Source organism: Triticum aestivum, chromosome 2A, assembly GCF_018294505.1.
Source record: "Triticum aestivum cultivar Chinese Spring chromosome 2A, IWGSC CS RefSeq v2.1, whole genome shotgun sequence".
Classification (NCBI taxonomy): Eukaryota; Viridiplantae; Streptophyta; class Magnoliopsida; order Poales; family Poaceae; genus Triticum; species Triticum aestivum.
Window position 1 is genome coordinate 235,784,673 of NC_057797.1, and position 22,086 is coordinate 235,806,758.

The window sequence follows — 22,086 nt, forward strand, 5'->3', positions numbered from 1 at the left end:
ACAATGATCGCTCAATTGTGACGCCTATCTTTGATGAAATAGGGGAAAGATTTTCAACATTTTGCATCTTTTTCGGTTCGTCATGTTATGAGGGAGGCTAATTCCCCGGCTGACTTATGTGCCAAACATGCAACCACAATTAGTAGTACAGATTGCTGGATCGACGAAAATCTGGGGTTTCTTATTAGAACCCTTGTGGCTGATTGTAATCGAATCTTTGTAAAATAATAGAGATCCTGAGTTTTGAGTCAAAAATGTAGTTGTACCAAATATGCGTCAATTAATATATGGATTGGACGGAGTAGTAACTCTTTTTCAAATGAATAAAGTTCGACGTAGGCTTTTCCTTTTTTATGTAGTACTATTAGATATAGAAAAAAAGGGAAAAATTCAGCAGCACAGCTGTATCCTACAACTGCAGTTCCGTTTCTTCTCTCCTCGCCTCCCCTCTCCCCTCTTCAGAGTTCAGACCCCTGCCGGCCTGCCGTCACACGAACCCGTAGAACCCCACGCAAGCGCCTCTCAGCTGTGTACCTCGATCCGAATGGAGACGGGAAGCAGCGGCGGCCGGAGGCTGCCGAAGACGGAGTCGGCGGAGATGCGGTGGGTGGTCCCCGGCGGCGCTTATGAAGAGGATGAGATCGATAGCTCGGACGACGGCGACGGCGGCACAGACACCCCCACGGCCGCCCTGGGCTCCCGTGGCGGTGGAGGCGGCTACTCGGACGCTGAAGAGGATGAGGAGGACGCGCTGCTGCGCCAGCGCCTCTTGCGCACCGGCCCGCGCGCCGACTCCTTCGACGTCGAAGCTCTCGATGTCCCCGGTCTGTACCGCCACCAGGTCTGCCTCCCATCCGCCCCCATCGCGTGTGATTAAATTGGCTTCAATTTCGTTGCGGGCTAGGTGGTTGCGTGCAAGCTGTTAGTGGGATTGCCTTCTTGCCTCCATCTCTTTGATCGATCGATATCTCTTGTTAGAACTTAGGTGTTCCTACTTAGCGCGATTGTTTATACGAGTTTGTGGCATGGGGCTGATAAGCTTTACCGGGTTAGGAGTGTTAAGACCATGTATTGTATGATTGCTCACTAGGTGTTTGTGCATTTGATTATGAGCTTGCTTGGAGTGGGTTGCTAAGGTTTGTTAGGTTGGTTCGGGCGGTGCATGTAGCACAGTCTTAGACGGGCTTGCTTGTGCAGTGCGGGTTCTATTGGGTGGTTTACATCTACATGCGGGCGAGGTGTGTTTGCAGCGTTGTTCAGATGAACCTGCCTAATGCGAACGTCCAGTAAATCTTCGGTAAATTTGATGATCTTGCCTTCTGTAGTATCTGTGTTGGTACTTGTGGTCTGCAAGCTAGATTTTGTTCTTAATTTTGTGAAGGCCTAATTAGGGGGCATAATTTGTATTTTTTAGACATAATTTCTTTCCATGAAAGATTTATTTTGTTTCAGAAAAGTTAGGTTATGTTCATTGTCCTTATAATACTCAACTTGCTTTATAAGAGTGTTTCGCAAAAGCTGAAGCATTTGAAACAAATCTTTGATGGTCTGCTCAGACTTCCAGTGTTGGTTCCACCTCAAGATATCCATCAAACAAGGTTGTAAGTTTTAAAATTGAGTTGTGTCGCCATGCCACCAACTTGCCAACTTGTCATGACTAGTCTTTGACTATGTGTCACCTCTATTTGTTGCCTGTTGCTGCTACAACTTCTAGGCAGGATCAGAGAGGGAAATAGAGAGATTGCTTTATTTTAACACATTTGGTCTCATACGACAGGCTCAAATTTGGATTTCGGGGCTATGAATACTGGAAAGAGTGGCAGATTGTGCATTGAGGGGTGGTAGCCTATTTAGAGGTATTGGTGGTGAGTGAGTGAGGGATTTTTTTCCTATCTTTTTATTTTAGTTCTTGCAAGCATGATTTGCGATTTACCTTTTCTGAGGTACATAATCTAAATTTCTCATGATTTTTTTAAGGCGTACTATGATTACCTAAGAACAGAGAGGTGAAGCAATGAGCAATGGCAAGTTGTGAAAGACTTATATGCACTATGCCCTTTAGGTGGAATCAGGTTGAATGGACATCCAAAAAATCATGTAATTTTTCAAAAAAATATAAATAGCTTTGACACAAGATGTATCTACCATCACAAAATTTAAAATCTAAATGATAGGTTGATGAAAAAAAGAATTCTTTGGGAAAGCTGAAAAGTTGCTAATTCTGATTTGACTGCCCCGCTACTATTCATGCTAGAATATCAAGTGAAACCCCCTCTACTTTGATAGCCCTGTGGACTATCCTCTTGCTCCTACTAGCTAATGGCCCGTGTGTTGCAGCGGGAGCAAACATATTTTAGTGATTCAGCATCAATTACGAGTGCCTCAACAAAGAAGTCACGAGTCTATGGCACGTCCCACATCGACATCGTCAGGTAAGATCGTGTGGCAGAACGTGAATATGATGGAAAGGAAACGAGAGATTTTAGGAGGAGCCCACATAAAATGGTACTTTCCCTAAATTAAGGTGATCCTCGCTTGAGGTATTTATAACTGCAGTACGCACGCTATAGTCAAAACCGGAAAAGAATGATACTCTCTGTAATTAATGCGATTCTTCCGTCGCGATAGATGATTGTTAGAGTACGTAATGGGCCTAATGGCCTGGGCTGGCGGTATAGCCCGTTAGTCTTAGGGTTAATTAGAGATAAGGGTCGCTTGCTTAGGGGTCAAGTAAGCCTTGCTTGGGAGTCAAGTAAACCTCTCTATATAAAGAGAGGAGATGTATCAATCTAATCAAGCAAGAATTAAGAAGGAAATCCCTTCCATCTTGCCCGGCCGTGGGCAAAAGGCCCCTGGCCGGCCCTCTCGCGCCCTCCTTCTAGCAGCGCCATAACAATTTGGTATCAGCTAGCTTCGGTTCGATCATGTCTTCACCGCCGCCCAACCCGTCTCTTCCGCTGCCAGTCACCTCGTCGCCTCCGGCGACCACCACGACCGTCGCCCCGCTCCTGCCCACGCCGGGATCCTCCGTCGGGCCCGCCCCTGCCGTCCTCACCCCGAAGGAGGTGTCCGGGGCGCTGCGAGACCTAACCCAGGCGGTCCAGGAGATCTACCTGTTCTTGGACGGGTCCTACGGGCTGCACCCGGCTGCGCCACCCATCGCTGCCACTGCGCCGCCGTGGCTGCCGTGGCAGCCGCTGCACCAGGCGGCCTCCGCCGCACTCGCCGGGCCGCTGCCGTTGCCATCCACCGCCGCGCCCTGGCTGCAGTGGCAGCCGCCGCTCCTGGCGGCCTCCGCCGCGCCCGGCGCTCCGCCGCAGCAGCCGATGCCGCTGCCCCAGGGCGTTCCCGCCGTGCTCGTCGGGCTGCTGCAGCTGCCATCCACCGCCACCACCGCCCCACCCTGGCTACAGTGGCAGCCGCCGCTCCTGGCGGCCTCCGCCGCGCCCGGCGCTCCGCTGCAGCAGCCGCCGCTCCTGGCGGCCAACGCCGCGCTCGGCGCTCCGCTGCAGCAGCCACCGCCGGTCAGCTCCGGCCCCGCATCGACCGCGCCGGCGGGTGTCCCGATCCACCAGATCAAGTTCCCGTCGTCGCCATTACCGCTTCCCCAAGGCGTCACCATCCAGCAGATCAAGTTCCCGCCGTCGCTGTCATCGCTTCTGGTTTGGATCACTAGCCGCCACGTGTCGGCGGCGGTGAGGCTGCAGGCTGCTGCGCGCGGCCTCCTAGCGCGTCGGCGTGTGCGGGAGATGCGTGGTCTACAGCTGCCGCTCCTCCCAGCTGCCCTTCGCTGCGCAAAGGACCTCGATCTCGTCCGCTGCGTCGGGGATCTTGGGCATGCTGTTTTCATCGCGGGCAGCGACCTCAAAGTCTCCGACATCTGCAGTTGGGGGGGGGGGGCGCACCCCTCCTCGTCATTCTCCATCGCAAGCCCTCCACTCTTCTCTGTGTAGTGCAGACCAACAGCCGTCCGGCGGGGATAAGGCAGGGTGTCACCGATAGGAGTGCACCGCGTAGCACCATTGTATTCCGCTGGCCGCCGCGAGGACGCCTCTGCTGGTCGCTCTTGCGACCACTTCCAGGTGGCCATACACATGCACTCCTTTTGTCCAGATGGTGTCCATGGGATCCAGGTGGCTGTACACGTGCACGTCCGACGTGCGGATGGTGTCCACTTTTTGTTAAGGGGTCCAAAATAAATCGTCCCAGTCCATTTCAGGTTGAGAGTAATAAAACAAGCCGAGATGTAAAAGGCTTGTTTTTAGGTGTTAGGTTTGTGTTGCGTCGAGTCATGGTTATAAGTTGGTTAGGCTGCAGCTCGAGGACAAGCTGCATGTCCAGGTGGGGTGTCGTGTTAGAGTACGTAATGCGCCTAATGGCCTGGGCTGGCGGTATAGCCCGTTAGTCTTAGGGTTAATTAGAGATAAGGGTCGCTTGCTTAGGGGTCAAGTAAGCCTTGCTTGGGAGTCAAGTAAACCTCTCTATATAAAGAGAGGAGATGTATCAATCTAATCAAGCAAGAATTAAGAAGGAAATCCCTTCCATCTTGCCCGGCCATGGGCAAAAGGCCCCCGCCCGGCCCTCTCGCGCCCTCCTTCTAGCAGCGCCATAACAATGATATTTTCCATAAATTAATGGATGCTGTTTTTTGTTTTTTTGTTTTAAGGGAATGGGTAGGACAAGGAAAGGAAAATATCGATTTGGTTCAGAGCCATATATGCATTTTTTGTTTTGTGTGGCATCGGTTGAGATTACCGACAAAATCTACAAAAAACCAAGCGGGGATGGGGACGCGGGGATGAAAAAACTGGGGGAAGAGGCGAGGCGAGCCTACCAACTCCCCTTTAATAGTAGAGATAAGTTTTTTTTGGTTACTTTGTAGATAAACCAGGGAAGGGGAGCCTTGGCACAGCGGTAAAGCTGTTGCATTGTGACCATGAAGTCATGGGTTCGAGTCCTTGAAACAGCCTCTTGCAGAAATGTAGGGAAAAGCTGCGTGCAAAAGACCCAAAGTGGTCGGACCCTTCCCTGGACCCTGCGCAAGCGGGAGCTATGTGCACCGGGCTGCCTTTTTCTTTTGTAGACCCATGTAGTTGAACAACTTTTCTTTTGCCCACAACCTCTTTGCAAATTTCTAGATCGGCCATATGAAATTGGTATAAGTAGATTTTTGTCATAATATATACCTTTTAGAAGTAAAATACTGCTTCCATTCCAAAATATAAGGTGTTTTTTTTTGCAGAAGTCAAACTTTTCTATGCTTGACCATGTTTATAAAAACAAATATCAATATCACAGTAAAAATTCTAGTGAAGATCATATTTTTGCAGAGCAGTCAATGTGCAAAGGCCCACTTTTTGTGATGAGATCTAAGCATTTTTTTCTAGTCTTTATTAAATTTTCCTAAATAATTATGGGAATTTGCTGTGTCATGGTAAATTGGTAAATTTAAGAAGCAACTTTCATGGATCATACATTGCTATTCCAGCTGCTATATCCGCCATGCATACGTCATCTCTGCACAGGATATTGTTATCAGATGTGCATGAGTATGTTGATTGTTGAGCCCTTGACTTTGCTGCTATCTTGATTCTTCATTTCCTTTCAGGAATTTACCATGGGAAGGAGTATTGTTTTGGCCCTTCAGACGTTAGGCGTTGTCTTTGGGGATGTTGGCACCAGCCCATTGTACACTTTCGATATAATGTTCAACAAATACCCAAATACTTCGAAGGAGGATGTGCTTGGAGCACTCTCACTTGTAATATACACTCTGATTCTAATTCCATTTCTGAAGTATACTCTGATTGTTTTATGGGGAAATGATGATGGAGAAGGTATTAATACCACCCCATTGGAACTAGATTAGACAATAGTACTTTTATTTGAGCTTTATGTTTAATAATGATTGTTCTGTATATTTGGCAGGAGGGATATTTGCTTTGTACTCTCTAATATGCAGGAATGCAAAGGCTAGTCTCCTCCGTAACCAACTGCCCTCTGACACCCGCATATCAAGTTTCCAACTCAAGGTACCATCGGTCGAACTCGAGAGGTCTCTGAGGATCAAGGAGCGCCTCAAGACTTCATCTATGCTAAAGAAGCTACTTTTGATGCTTGTTCTTTTTGGTACTTCTATGGTGATAGCGGATGGTGTTGTTACACCAGCGATGTCAGGTTCATATATTTCTGATCCATTGTTCGTCTTATTTCTCTTCACCTAGTCTGATGATCTTGCATATTTGCTTTCAGCAGTAGTATTGTGTTATCAGTTTTCATCTTATCACAGTATTAATTCCTTTTTTTCTGTCGGTAAATCTGCAGTGATGTCTGCTGTTAATGGCTTGAAGGTTGGAATATCTAGTGTTAATGAAGGTGACCTTGAATATATTGCTTGGTATTAATTGGTTAAATAGAAAATTATGGTACTGCTTAAAAGTGCAGGATGCTCACCTTATATTGTAATTTTTTTGGCAGGTGAAGTGGTCATGATAAGCGTTGCATTTCTCATTGTTCTATTCAGTCTGCAAAGGTTTGGAACAAGCAAAATTGGGCTTGCTGTTGGACCTGCCTTGTTCATATGGTTTTGCTGCCTTTCTGGGATAGGAATATATAACATTATGAAATATGGTACAGAAGTATTACGGGCATTCAATCCTATATACATCTACTACTATTTTGAAAGAAACCCAACTCAAGCTTGGATGTCTCTTGGGGGCTGCCTTTTGTGCGCTACAGGTATGTTTTTTTGACCATATTCTTAATGTTAGTTATGATTAAACATTTAAACTTGTTTGAAGATCTCTAAGGTGTGTTTGCTTGAGGTGCATTTTTTGTTTGAGTTACATATAAAATCAGTTACAGTCTATCATGTGTCCTTTTGTTTTTTCTTCTGTTATAGGAATTCTGCAACCTATAAGTATGCTGACTGCATTTGTGGTGGTACTAAACATAATTAGACCTCTTTCTTGTTCTTACTAGTAACTGTGCCATGTGCAACGCACGCCATGAGCCCATGACCAAATTGAACGTATCACAAGCACAGGAATTTGAAGAAACCCTCTTTGATGTTTTTTTATCTCTCGAGAAAACGCAAAGGACCTTTGCGTTTCTTCTCACTGAAAAGGTAGAAGTTCAGTTACAATCCTCCGAGGAGGTGGGGTGTACAAAAAGATGAAAGCAAATCAGTGAATATCCAGGTTGAGGGTAGAACGACCCTGAGTCCTGGAGCACCAGCCTTTGCCTAGGAGGAGGCCTCATCTTTGATCCTGCGAACTAGTGTAGCAGTTGAAGGTTTGGCATTCTCGAAGACGCACTCGTTCCGGTGTTTCCAGACCATCCAAGGCACGAGCAGGGCGATAGATGCCAGAGCCTTGCGTTGCATCGTCGGCGTGTCCTGTTTCACGCGCAGCCACCAATCCATTAGCGTGGCTTCATGGTCTGGAGTCCGGATTGGTATTCTTAGCCAAGCTAGGATTTCATGCAGGTTTGGCAGGCGAAGGGGCAGTCCAGCAGTAGATGCCGAATAGTTTTCGGGGTTTAGTCACATAGGAGGCAGCGGGGATGGTGCTGCAGTCCATGGCGAGCAAGCCTATCAGCGGTCCAACATCGATCCTGGTTGGCCAATCAGTGGAAGAACTTCACCCGCGGCGGCGCCCAGCTTTTCCAGACGAGTTCCAGGAGTAGCACTGTAACGCCCACAATGCGGCTATATCTCCCACGTGTCGAAGCACGACTTAGAGGCATAACCGCATTGTAAGCAATGTCGCAAGTGAGGTAATCTTAACACAACCCATGTAATACATAAGGGAAAGAGATACATAGTTGGCTTACAATCGCCACGTCACACAATACATGAATATAGCATTACAACATCCAGATACAATCAAGGCCCGACTACGGTACCAAAATAAAAGAAGACTACCCCAAATGCTACAGATCCCCGATCGCCCCGACTGGGCTCCACTACTGATCAACTGGAAACGGAACAACAAAACGAACACGATCTTCATCGAGCTCCTCCTTGAGCTTGGTTGCGTCACCTGCACGATATCATCGGCACCTGCAAGCTGGTTTTGGAAGTATCTGTGAGTCACGGGGACTTAGCAATCTCACACCCTCGCGATCAAGACTATTTAAGCTTATAGGTAGGGTAAAAGGTATGAGGTGGAGCTGCAGCAAGCACTAGCATATATGGTGGCTAACATACGCAAATGAGAGCGAGAAGAGAAGGCAAGGCACGGTCGAGAAACTATGATCAAGAAGTGATCCTAGAACAACCTACGTCAAGCATAACTCCAACACCGTGTTCACTTCCCGAACTCTGCCGGAAAGAGACCATCACGGCTACACACGCGGTTGATGCATTTTAATTAAGTTAAGATTCAGGTTTTCTACAACCGGACATCAACAAATTCCCATCTGCCCATAACCGCGGGCACGGCTTTCGAAAGTTCATATCCCTGCAGGGTGTCCCAACTTAGCCCATCACAAGCTCTCACGGTCAACGAAGAATATTCCTTCTCCCAGGAAGACCCGATCAGGCTCGGAATCCCGGTTACAAGACATTTCGACAATGGTAAAACAAGACCAGCAAAGCCACCCAGATGTGCCGACAAATCCCGATAGGAGCTGCACATATCTCGTTCTCAGGGCACACCGGATGAGCCAGACGTCGGGTAGGCCAGCCCAGAGTTGCCCCTGGTAGCTCCGGACATCGCTCAGTTTGGACCAACGCTTAGAGAAGCACTGGCCCGGGGGGGTTAAAATAAAGATGACCCTTGATCCGGCCGACTCAAGGGAAAGAAAAGGCTAGGTGGCAAATGGTAAAACCAATGTTGGGCCTTGCTGGAGGAGTTTTATTCAAGGCGAACTGTCAAGGGGTTCCCATTATAACCCAACCGCGTGAGGAATGCAAAATCCGGGAACATAACACCGATATGACGGAAACTAGGGCGCCAAGAGTGGAACAAAACACCAGGCATAAGGCCGAACCTTCCACCCTTTACCAAGTATATAGATGCATTAATTAAATAAGAAATATGGTGATATCCCAACAAGTAAACATGTTCCAACAAGGAACAACATCTCCATGTTCCAACCAGGAACAAACTTCAATCTTCACCTACAACTAATAACGCTATAAAAGGGCTGAGCAAAACGGTAACATAGCCAAACAACGGTTTGCTAGGACAAGGTGGGTTAGAGGCTTGGTTTAACAACATGGGAGGCATGATAAGCAAGTGGTAGGTATCGCAGCATAGGCATAGAAAAAGAGCGAGCAACTAGCAAGCAAACATAGAAGTGATTTCGAGGGTATGGTCATCTTGCCTAAAATCCCGCAAGGAAGAAGAACGAGTCCATGAAGAAGACAAACGGACGTAGTCGACGGTTCCTCACAAACGCGACGTTATCGGAACCAACCCGAAGAAGCAACACCGGAAAAGAGCAAACAACCTAGTAAACAACCATCACATAGACATGGCATGATGCGCAAACAAGTATGATGCATGTCTAGTTTAAAGAGGGCATGGCATGGCAAAATGCACAAGCAATCCTACAAATTAAGTCGAGCTCAATATGCAACGAGTTGCATATTGACGGAACACCACATTAATTATTTAGTTCGATCTCGTTTATGTACCCAACAATATTAAATATTGTAAAACATGGCAAGAGGTGAAACATAAGTAAACTAACTATTTAGGCAAGTTTAAATGAGGCCGGAAACAACAAACAACAATTCCGGAAAATCCTCGTGTGCATATTTTAGATTTGGTACTGTTCTGCCCTAAACACAATTTTAATGTTGTTAAACAGCAAAATAAAGTGTACCATGTTAAACTAGGCATTTTTCTACCCCATTTACATATATAATTTATTTAAATCCGAGCTACAGTTATTTAGTTATGAAATAAATCATTTTAACATGGCATAGGGGCAAATTTAAACAAACGGCAATTTAATCATTTTAAACATGGATGAAAATTGGATATTATGAAACTACACAAAATCCTAGTCATATTACATATATACAGTTTTTACATGTGATGCATGGTTGGTGAGTTATTAAATGAATGAAGTAATAGGGCTTTTCTGTAAAACAGCTGACTCTGGATAAAAGAAAAAAAACGCAGATGTGTAAAAAAACATAAGCGGGCCGAAATTGCTGGGCGCAGGATAGTATGCAGTGCACGGGGCGAGGGAAAAATGGTGGCTTCTCACATTGGGCCAACGGGCCGAAGGGAAGCAGAGCGGTGGCCGGCGGATCTGGGCTGGGCCGTGGTCAACGCACAACGAGCGTGGCTGTGCCCGTTCGTTCGAAGCAGGGGCCATGGCCGCCCTGGTTCGTCGTTGCCAGCGAGGGACTTGGACGACGGCGGCGAACTTGGCGCGATTCCGGCGGCTCCAGGCGAAGGAGGGCGACGAGGAGGAGTCAATCCACCCGGGGCGACGGTTCTGGCAGGATGCGGGCGCTGCTTGTGCTGCCCACCGGCAGGACGGCGGTGAGAGCGGAGGAAGGCGACGGTGTGCATCCGGTTCGAGGAGGCTGCAGCAAAGGTGCTCACGGGCAGAAGGATGCAGGGCCCTGGGAACGGCGGAGTCAACGAGCGCGGTCGCTGGAGCGGTCCACGCAGGGAGCAGGGGCGCATCGTCACGTCCGCTCGAAGCAGGGGAAAACAGGGGCGGCGACAGGGACTTGGCGCATGGCGCTCGATCGGCAGCAGCGGATGTACTCCTGTGGGCATGTACATGTAATCGAGAGAGTTTCAGAGAGGAGAGATACAGAGAAGAAAACGAGAAAAACGAAGGGAAGAGCAGGCGCAGTTGGCTGGCCGGAGCTTTATAAGCAAGTGGCAATATGGGAGGGTTTGACATAATAAAGGTTTGACATGGCAATATGGGAGGCATGATAAGCAAGTGGTAGGTATCGTAGCATAGGCATAGCAAAAGAGCAAGCAACTAGCAAGCAAAGATAGAATTGATTTCGAGGGTATGGTCATCTTGCCTGAGATCCCGCAAGGAAGAAGAACGAGTCCATGAAGAAGACACACGGACATAGTCGAACGGATTCTCACAAACGCGACGTTAACGGAACTAACCCGAAGAAGCAACAAAGGAAAGAAGCAAACAACATAGTAAACAACCAAGCATAACATGGCATGATGCACAACCAAGTATGATGCATGTCCGGTTTAATGAGGCATGACATGGCAAAGTGCACAAACAATACTACAAGTTAAGTGGAGCTCAATATGTAACGAGTTACATATTGACGGAACACCACATCCTTATTTGGTTCACTCTCGGTTAGATACTCAACAATATTAAATGTTGTTAAACATGGCAAGAGGTGAAACATGAGTAGAAAACATAGTTAGGCATTTTAAATGAGGCCGGAAACAACAACAACAACTCCGGTAAATCCCCATATGCATTTAGCAATTTGGTGCAACAACAAATTTAAACATTTAAAGGTTATTAAAGGTTATTATCATGATGCAGATGATGTTTGCAAGTTTTATGCAATTTTTATTAAAAGTTGACATGAGCGTGATGAGAGCATTTGTCACCGTGGTAGAAAGAAAGGGGTGCCACGGCAACGTTCCGGTTCCGGTACTTGATTGAGATACCGATGCAAAGGGGAAGTGTGCGGATGCGTGCAACAGATGGTGGGGCGCTTCCGGATTCAAGGTGTCCCACGAGTTGGCGACAAGGAAACGAGTGACACTTTGGACAGGGTGCAAACACGAGCATCTCAAACATCGCAAGCATTTGTTCACGGACGTCGTCTCGGGGTTATACCTTCGAAGTGTGCAAACGGGACGGTTCTCGTTCGGTGCCAAGTAAAGGAAGTATACGTTCTCGGGACGTAGTGGAAGTAGGGGGTACACGACGACGGTAGAGGTACTCGCGACGGTAGTGGTACACGTTTTCGTAGAAGGACTTGACGAATCCGAGTCACTTGGGGTCGACGGTAGTTGTTCATGTTTCGAGGAGGAAGTAGAGGTTCTCGCGATCTCGGCGACGGCAGTTGTTCACGGCGGTAGTGGAACTTGACGGATCCGAGCTCTTCGAGGGTCGTCGTGGTACTCGTTCACGTTGTAGTCATACATGTTCAAGAAGAAACTTATGCGGTGTCGTGGCACTTGGCGACATGCCCGTCGATGGTAGTTGTTCTCGTATCCTCGTGGTACTTGGCGATATCCGTGCGTAGAGGTACTTGGCAGTCTTGTGTAGACGAACTTGAGGTGCTCCGGGATAGAGGAATCAACGTTGCAACGGTGGTCTCGACGTAACCAGATTGAAGCAAGGCCAAGGGGCTTCGCGCATCGCAGATCGAAGCCGCGGTCGTACTCATCCTCCCGCGAGCAGAGACGAGGGAACCATGATGACCTACGAGGAGCAGCAACAGCAAGGGCGTCGAGGAGGCCTAGCGCGGCGCCGGAGACGGGAACGGGTGGAAAACGAGGTTCCCCGGCAGCAGGGACGGCATCTGGCGATCCCTGGCCCGGCGGCTCGATGCAGGGCGCGGGAGGAGGCTAGAAGGCGCGGCGGCGGCCTCCTGCAAGGTCACCTGGATGGCGATGCGCGGGGCTTGACATCAGCTTGGCGCGAGCGCTGGGGCCGCCGGAGTTGTCCCCTCCAGTGGTGGCGCGGGGAGGCACGGCGCTCGAGGTCGCCGACGTTCGGCAGGGACCGGCGTTGAGGAGGGATCGGGGAAGGGGCGCTGCCTCTTCCTCTCTGGTGGCGCACAGGAGGGAGGAAGGGAACGAGAGGGAGGTGGCGGCGCTACGGGAGGAGCTGGCGATGGGGGTGGATTAGGCGAGCGCCCGTGCGAGCGGATTGAGCAGGGCTCTCCCTGGCTCGACGCACGGGTGTGGGTGGCGGCGGATGGGAACGAGAGAGGGAGAGGGAGAGATCGAAGGAGATGGTGGTTGGACGTGGGGCTTCTGCCTGGCGCGTGAGGGAGAGAACGAGAGGAGGGAGAGATGGATCGAGCCGCGGCTCTCCTGGCGGCGCAGCGAGGGGAAATGGGAGAGATCGAACGAGGGGAGAGGGGGCGAGGGTTAGGGTTAGATCCGGTGCGGGCTGGGCCTTAGAGATCGGCCCAGTGGAGAGGCAAAAGACCAGGGGCCTTAGAGAGGGATTAGGAGGGGGGGTTCGGCTGGGCCTGCAGATGGGCCGGCTAGTTGCCGCTTCGGAGCAAAAAGGCCGACTTTTGGCTATTTCTCATTTACAGAAAAGTAGACAGAAGGAAAAAGGAAGGAAAGAAATAGCTAGGGGTTTTAGAAAATGCTGAAACTTCTCCTACTGAGTCTAAGAATTATACTTAGACCAAGAAAAGAAGTTTCACGCGAAATAGAAGAGTTTAATTCAAACTCATTTAAATTTAATTCAAATGATTTGAACTAGGACGAGGTTTTAGGAGTATCCAAAAAATGTTCGGATTTTTGAGGAACCTCGGAATATGATGAAAGAATAAATAGCGAAGTTAGAGGCCAAGAGTTGTGATAACAAAGGCATTGAGATTTATTTTGCAAGTGTGTTCCGGTGAATTCCAACAAATGGAATATTTAATATAGCTCCCTACTATCGGGAGGGTATGTTATAAAGAGAAGTCACCAGGTGAATTCCCTCGGTTTAAATGGATCAAAGATCCATGCCATTTATTTAGTTGAGTTGTAAAAGATTTATGAGAAGATGGCATGGCGACATGATGCAATGCAAAAATAAAAGGGCAGGCACAAATGAAACACACAGCGAAACCCGGAAACCCTGGAAGGCATCTAAAGCTCCGGTCTTGGGGCGTCACAAGCACAGTGTGGACCCGTGGAAGGTGGCCAAATTGCAGGACTGCGCAGAGTTGGTGCCATTGACAGACCACTTCCAGAGCAGCCGTCAGGCTCGTCGGAGAGGATGGTGTGCTGCACAGCCTGCCAGAGCTGCAAGTATTGGCTGATCTCATGTATGCCAAGGGCCCCGTGTATGTCTTGCGCCCTGGTATTGCCCTGGAGCCCATCGTCCACCGTTCTGATCTTGCGGTGCCTCTTGTGGATGCATTGGTGGAGCAGGGGCATGATCTCGCTGACAGACTGTCCGTTGAGCCATCGATCCTCCCAAAATAAGGCGGGGGCACTGTTGCCGACAAACATGGTTGTGGATGCGAAGAAGAGTGCACGCTCCTCAGCCAAGAACTGTAGGTCGAGCCCCTGCCATGCGTTCCCTGCATCTGTGAGAAAACCAAAGCCAGCGTAGCCGAAGTGCAAGCTCAGCGTGTTCCAGATCCTGTACCTCCAGGCCACCATGCGCGAGAGGGCGTCACTCCGTCAGACATGGCGCCAGTTCATGTGACAGTGCCCTCAGTTGGCGCGGCGCGTCCAGCCCAGAGAAACCCTCGCTGAATCTTCTTGAGCTGCTTGAGGGTTTTCTTTGGGGGTGCAAACGCCAGAATCTGGTGAACCGGGATCGAGCTAAGGGCGGACTTGACCAGGGATAGGTGTCCGGTTTTGTTCATCAGCCAGGCCTTCCACGCTGGGAGTCGGCCAGCCGCCCCATCGACGAGGGGCTGCAGATGGGCGGCTGTGGGGTGGCGCGCCGTCAAGGGGATGCCAAGGTAGGTGATTGGGAGCTCCACGACGGGGCATCCTAGCTGGGCGATCATCACCGCGGTTACCTTGGGGTCGCCTTGCAGAAGAGTGGCTGAGGTTTTTGTGAAGTTGACCCGGAGGCCAGAGGCCTCGCCAAACAGGCTCAGAATATCTTTGACTGTCGTGACATCGTCCTGCGTGGGGTGGCAGAACAGCATCACATCATCGGCATACAGATATAGCCAGGATCTCACTCCGTGGGTGTAGCTGCTGCAAGATGTCGAGGTCGTGGGCACGTTTCACAAACCAACCCAGGGTGTCGACGGCGAGAACGAAGAGCTGCGGGGACAAGGGGTTGCCTTGGCAAAGCCCACGATGGTGCTAAATTGGCGTGCCAGGCCGTTTAGCAAGACCGGGGTGCTGGCCGTCGATAGGAGGATGGCTAGCCACTTCAAAAAATGGGCGTCGAAACCATATTGGCGCAAAACCTCAAATGGCCAAGATATAGAGTCGAAGGCGCGCCCTAGGTCGAGCTTGAGTGTAATCCTCAGGGCCCCAAGTTGGTGCAGCAGCTTAAGCGATTGCTTGACAAGGACGAAGTTGTCGTGGAGGCTTCGCCCCGTGATGTTGACCAGGCTGTTGAGCTTGGGGGCGAGGCGCAGCATAGGACTTTAGCGAAGATCATGGCCATGAGATGGATCAACCTTATCAGGCGGTAGTCGTTAAGCTGGCAGGCATTAGCGCGTTTGGGCAGCAGGGCGAGGAGGGCCTGGTTGAGATTGCAGAAACTGCGGCCGCGCATCTCGAACAGCTGCTGGAAGAAATCCACAAAATCCTGCCTGACCGTACCCCAGCAGGCGCGCAGGAATTCGGCAGTGAACCCGTCCGGTCTGGGTGCCTTTCGTGCGGGCAGGCGCTTAATTGCATCCCAAATCTTGTCCACGCTGAAGGGGGCGTCGAGGTCAGCCAGGTCACAGGGATCGATGAGCTGCGACAGGTCCAGCGTGTGGTCGTGCTCGACGGCGGTGCCAAGAAACGCGTCAAAGTGCAGGAATGCCGCTTCCGCCATCTCCTTGTGCTCGGTGAGCACGTGTCCATCAGCGGCGAGGCTGAACACACGTTTTTTCTGCTGGTGGAAGGTGCACTGCCGGTGGAAGAAAGCTGCGTTAGCGTCGCCGTCCTTGAGGTTGGTGATGCGAGCACGTTGCTTTGATGTTCCAAATAGTGGAACCTCTGTCGAAAGGCAGAACATCACACACATCTGAATTCGACATCATAGAAAAGAGAAACTTATTCATTTTATTGCTAACAAATTTAACACATTATTGCTAAAATTATTATTTCGAGATATATGCTACACTCAGCATACACTTCTATTTTACCAAGACACTATAACTATTTGCATCAGTTACCAATATGGCGCATTTCTGAAACCTCTGGCCCTCACAGAGATCCTAGAAAAGTTTGAAATGGTTTTCCCCCTCTTCTATTTAGGGACAGCATCCAGTATATTCACAGGTTCCTTAGTTAATAGTTAAATCTACTTCAACTTAAGATGAGAGGTCGAACATCAGGGCTAGGGGTGGGCGTTCGGTTCGGTGCTTCGGTGTTTTTTGATTTTCGGTTCTCAGGAAATATGGACCGATCGGTCTGTACCAATTAACATAACCGAGAGTTCGGTCTCTGGATCGTTCGGTTCGGTCCTCGGGTCTGCACCGGAAAGACCTGCTACTGGAAAGATGGGGCGCTGGGCTAGGCTGGGATGGTCGGATAGAATATATTATATATAGCTGCTAATGCTAGATGAATTGGCATAGCAAACAAACGTGAGAAACCAGCACAGGCGCACAACTTCCTCTCACGAAAAAAACTTCAGGCAGCCACAAACTGCACCAACAGACAACATTCAGGCTTACAAATGATCAGCTACAAATTTTCACAGCAGGCGATTAGCTGCATATTATGTACAAAAAATATTGCCAGCATATAACCTGTACCACACCGTTCTCTAACAGAAAAGAATGACAGTAAACATAGCAGATTCGTCTCAAAAAATAGTATCCAACAAAACCTGTAGTTTAGCACACATGACACATTGATAGGTCTGACTAAATACTTAAGTTGATAAAAAGAAGCAGGCAATCAGCAAGAAGCTTTTCGAACAGGATACGTAGAACCTCGCCGCTGCCATCTGCTAATCTCCCATCATCTAAACTTCAAGCTTGATTGTTTGTTCTTCAACCTTCATCAATGGTTGACTTGCAGCACATCTGCACGACACCATCAATCTTGATCTTCTCGAAATGATTCCAGATCTCTGCTTGTGCAGCCATCAGCTTTTGAGCCTCCTTATTTTCACTCTCGTCTATGTGCACACGAGTCTCCTCTGCCTCAGAAGACATCTACAACATAGAGCAACCCTTAATTCACACAAGAACAGTGCACCTGACAACAAGGATCAAGTCACGAACTTGGATCTGGATGGAATCAAGAATATGACAGAATAGAAATCAACTACTGTACTTACTTTGCAGGCAAGCAGCGGTATTCGATGCGGAATTCGTCCAATCACTTGTTGCGGCTTGCAGCAGCCAATTTTCTTCTTCTTGTGCAGAAATTGACCCTGCCGCCGCTGCCGGTGTGGTGGACAGAGGACAGGGATCTTGGCGGACGGGCGGCACAGCGAGGCATCAGACCTCATATAGGATTCTCGGGCGACAGAAAATCAAGTGGCCATGGAAAGTACAGATTACGGACGCGAGACTTGCGGTCTTGGGGAGGGAAAGATTGATCTGTGCCGCAATTTTGGGAGGAGGCGATTTGGGAGGAGCGACGTTTTGGGAAGAGGGCAGGAGGAGGCGCTAGTTACCTAGTTCTATGGGTGCGAGCGACCGTGCGGGGCTGCGGTTGTGCGGCAGCTGGCAGGATAGGAATTAGGTGTAGGGCGTCGGTGCTTCGGTCAGTTTGGTGGACCGAGGGTACAGACCGAATTCACCGAACTTAATTCGGTTTTTTAGAATTGCTAACCGAGCTTTGTACCGAAGGCTTCGGTCCAGGTTAAATCGGTTCGGTAAATCGGTTTTCAGGTTTTATGCCCATCCCTAATCAGGGCAAGCAAATGGCAGTCAAGTGATATTGGATTTTATACCATTTATTAAATAATTGCTACTATGGTTCCGGCGTTAGTAAAGTAAGTAAAGAGAGGTGAATGTCAAATTCTTTAAGAGGATAATGCCGGAGATAACCATCACCTAGAACATCAGAATCCTCTCTATTGGTGTGATGCAGAGATCCTACAAACAGTGTGGGCTCTTTTATGGACTCTTCTTGTCATTCTATCTTTACTTGTGTTTGCAATACAAAATATGTCATTCTACCTTTACTTGCCTCAGTTTGGAAGTAAATTATTGTAGTTTGTAGCATAGATGGAGAAAGCTTTCTGTACTAATGAAGTAGGAAAAATAGAAACAAAAGAACGAGGGGAAATGTAGATCCATATCTTGGTGTGTCCACACCCTATAATGGTTTGCGCTTTCTGTATTAAAAAATGAAAACAAAATCATGGATATAGAATGCGTGAACACTTGGGTTTTGAAAATATGTAAGTTTTTTTTTGGCAGGATCTGAGGCAATGTTTGCTGATCTATGCTACTTCTCTGTTAGATCTGTCCAGGTAGTCTTTTGTACTGTCTGAGGGCTCCATGCTACACTTCCAGTACATAGTTTATAACTTACTGTTGCTTATATGTTGCAGCTTACCTTTGTGTGTCTTGTTCTTCCATGCCTTCTACTGGGTTACCTAGGGCAAGCTGCATTTCTTATGGAAAACTTGACTGAAAATGAGCAGGTCTTCTTTTTATCTATCCCGAGTAAGACCAACTGGTTTGTTTGAAGCCCATTTCAAATCTGATATGTTTATTGCCATGTAATGTTTCAAGCATTATGAAATTATTACATTATAGTAAAACTAAGCTTCTTTTATGTAAAAAATTAAGCTTCGGTTTACCACTAGTCCCTTTTTGATAACTGTTTCGTTCCATGTTTCAGGTCAGGTGTTTTGGCCAGTGGTGTTCATAGCTACTCTAGCAGCACTAATTGCTAGTCGTACAATGACAACTGCTATTTTCTCAATCATTAAGCAGGCCACAGCTCTTGGCTGTTTTCCCCGCCTCAAGATTATTCACACTTCAAGAAAGTTCATGGGTCAAATATACATCCCAGTGATGAACTGGTTTTTGCTGGTTTGCTGTCTCGCGTTTGTTACGACATTTGGGAGCATTAATGAGATTGGCAATGCATACGGTGCGTAGTTTAGAATAAGGGCCACTCTGTTTATTCACATAGAATATTATCTGCTGGTTCATTCTCAGTGCACTAGTTCCTCTGATTATTTTTGTGTGATGTAGTTTCGTTTCCTTTATAAATGATGTTTCATTTAATTTTTTATACCAATGCAAGACCTCATAGCCTTACTAAGATTATATTCCGCCGAAGTGTAAATTTAATAAGCTATGTAGGATATGACGAAAGGAAGAGAGTTCTAAGCATTTGAAAATTTACTCAAAGGCATTTCATAAGAACTTTATAGGCAGCCAAATGAGATACACAAAATGATAGATGTAACTATTGTTCAATAGCACTGGTATTTGACCGCAAGAAATATTGCTTTTATTCGCGTTTAATTTTATGAAGAGTTTTGACTTGTTCGATGAATTAAAACATCATCAACCAGCAGTTTCTCATTGGAAGTTCTGAGATGTACATTACCTCATTGCATAAGTAGGGGCTAAACTATGTTTCTATGCTGACTTTATAGTGTTTCTCATGATATGCATAGTGTTGAAACTGGTAGAACTGGATCTGTTCAATTTGTGCCTATCATGTATGTATAAATTGAATTTGGTTGTTTAGAACTGTTGTCAGTTCAATATTTCTCTGTGCTAGGTTTACTTGATGGGCTTGGTAATGCTTTAGTATGGTACTATATTAAGCATACATTATTGTGGATTGGCAAAAAATATAACATCTATGACTTCTGTTATTCTGAATAAAAACCAATGTCCTACGTCATTCAAGCACTGATTTGTTATATACTATTCCTTTCTTTCACTCTAATTGTCACCACTACCGCCACATAATCTTTCTAATGCCCAATATTTATTACAGGTATAGCTGAACTTGGGGTCATGATGATGACTACTATATTGGTGACCATCATAATGCTTCTGATATGGCAGGTCAACATCATTGTCGTTCTATGCTTTCTCACCCTCTTCCTGGGCCTGGAGCTATTTTTCTTTTCTTCTGTATTGGGCAGTGTAGCAGATGGCAGTTGGGTTCTTTTGGTGTTTGCGGCTGTACTGTATCTGGTAATGTACATATGGAACTATGGGACCAAGTTGAAGTACGAAACTGAGGTTAAGCAAAAACTTTCGATGGATTTAATGATGGATCTAGGCTGCAATCTCGGTACAGTCAGAGCGCCTGGAATTGGATTGCTTTATAATGAACTGGTGAGGGGGGTTCCTGCAATCTTTGGTCACTTCCTGACCACAATGCCAGCCATTCATTCGATGATCATTTTTGTCTGCATCAAGTGGGTTCCTGTTCCTGTCGTTCCTCAGAATGAAAGGTTTCTCTTTCGCCGGGTCTGCCCAAAGAACTACCATATGTTTCGCTGCATTGCTAGGTATGGACATAGAAAAAGTTCTGCTTGGCTTCAAACCTTCCGACTCATAATTATGTTATACTGACTACACTGGCTTGAAACCTTTAAGGTATAATGGAATGCATCTATTTATTTTTGGTATCATTACTGTCACAACAATCTATCTATTCTGACATCTTCGCGAATATATAGGCAGGCAGGTGCTTCTGGGAATACTATAGTTTAGTATCCCCTAATGCTGTCATTCATATTTCACACCGTAGCCAGTCAAAATGTTTTTTATCCCTCAACTGATCATATCAGGGGATTCTTGGCTCTTGGGCAGAGCACTTTTTTACTTAGTGATCGATTCCTTTGATTTGGAACTTCGTTTTTATTCCTCACAACAGTGTAGGTGATATACACTAGCTTGAAATGTGTCAGGTTGGCCCTTGGTGGTATTTTCTTAACCTATGCATAGCTTTGATATGGACATAGCAAAGCTGCGTCGTATATATAGAATAACTTTATGGTGAGGAGAGTTTATTTGCTACCTGTGCTAATCATACATGTCTGCAGGTATGGGTACAAAGATGTACGCAAAGAGAACCCCCAAACATTTGAACAGCTTCTGATAGAAAGTCTAGAGAAATTTATACGGCGAGAAGCTCAAGAGCGCTCCTTGGAGAGTGACGAGAATGGTAACACGGACTCTGAAGAGGAGGTTGCGTCAAGCTCATCAAGAGTTCTTGTTGGTCCAAATGGTAGCATCTACTCTCTTGGTGTTCCACTCCTTGCGGAGTGTGCTGGTGTTTCAAATCCAAACTTTGGATCAAGCACATCATTTGATGGATCTCTGGACGGGACAATGGATGGAAGGCGAAGCCTGGACAATGAGCTGTCTTTCATTCACAAGGCCAAGGAGTGTGGCGTGGTTTACCTTCTTGGACATGGCGACATCCGAGCTCGGAAGGAGTCATTCTTTGTCAAGAAGCTAGTGATCAACTATTTCTACGCGTTCCTGAGGAAGAACTGCCGGAGAGGCATAGCAACGTTGAGCATACCGCACACAAGGCTGATGCAGGTCGCAATGCAATACATGGTGTAGGGTTGTTTTTACCCCAAATTTTCTCTCTACGATGGCCAGGGTGCTAACTCGTGGTAGATACAAAGGCACTGTTTACTGGAGCTACTTTTCTGCTATAGATTCACTATGTAGTAGTGGGCGTTAACAAATGCACTGTTTAGTGGAAGGCTGTCGGAGACTGACCCGTTTAATGAAAACATGAAATCTCCGTTTCTCCCTTTTGGTCAGCCTATGTCCCCCTCGGTCGAAAGAAGTATCCAAGTATACACCTGTGCGTGGACTGCTGCTCTGATGGTTTTAATGGCCTCTCTCTCTCTCCTTCCCGGGTTTCTGCACAAGTAGGATGGGATGCATCCATGACAATCTCGTTGTCCTCATATTTTGGCCTTTTGGCCCCGGGGAAAGATGCTCTTTATCAAAAAGATATGTCCCGATTCTCATCTTGGAATTGATCAACATTTGTATGTGAGGAAAATATTTACATGATCTCTTTTGATCAGCAACTGTTCTCTTCATAGTCTCAACAATCAAACTCATCACCTTGAACTTCTGGGGTACATCAAACATGTGGAGCAAGCTGATTGAGTGACTACGAATCATTCTATGATCTCCTGATTTGGGCAAAAAAGTGTACCTCAAGATAGTGTTGATAGTGGTCAAGCCAGACATCAGATAGTATATTGATCCAAGCTTATGTGTCTCGAGGGCCTTATCGGGAATGGTCTTAAACATGTTGGTCATGGAGTTGTGATCCTTCCTAG

The 22,086-nt window shown here is 47.4% G+C and overlaps 1 protein-coding gene across 7 annotated transcripts; it reads left to right on the plus strand.

Moving 5' to 3' along the window:
• The first annotated feature begins 416 nt into the window (after window positions 1–416).
• LOC123188463 (probable potassium transporter 14) lies at window positions 417–21,552 on the plus strand. 7 transcript variants are annotated; one of them, XM_044600596.1, is made up of 11 exons: window positions 560–841; window positions 1,778–1,865; window positions 5,609–5,837; window positions 5,929–6,177; window positions 6,325–6,375; window positions 6,478–6,738; window positions 18,212–18,264; window positions 18,346–18,460; window positions 18,639–18,893; window positions 19,758–20,280; window positions 20,818–21,552. In XM_044600596.1, the coding sequence occupies exons 3-11, from the start codon at window positions 5,618–5,620 to the stop codon at window positions 21,344–21,346; spliced, it is 2,256 nt and encodes a 751-aa protein (XP_044456531.1). In that variant the 5' UTR covers window positions 560–841; window positions 1,778–1,865; window positions 5,609–5,617; the 3' UTR covers window positions 21,347–21,552. The 7 variants fall into 7 exon arrangements, with proteins under 7 accessions (XP_044456533.1, XP_044456528.1, XP_044456527.1 ...); XM_044600597.1 differs by having other exon boundaries at window positions 1,778–1,856; XM_044600598.1 differs by lacking the exon at window positions 1,778–1,865 and having other exon boundaries at window positions 417–841; window positions 19,758–20,368; window positions 20,818–21,098.
• Window positions 21,553–22,086: the final 534 nt, after the last annotated feature.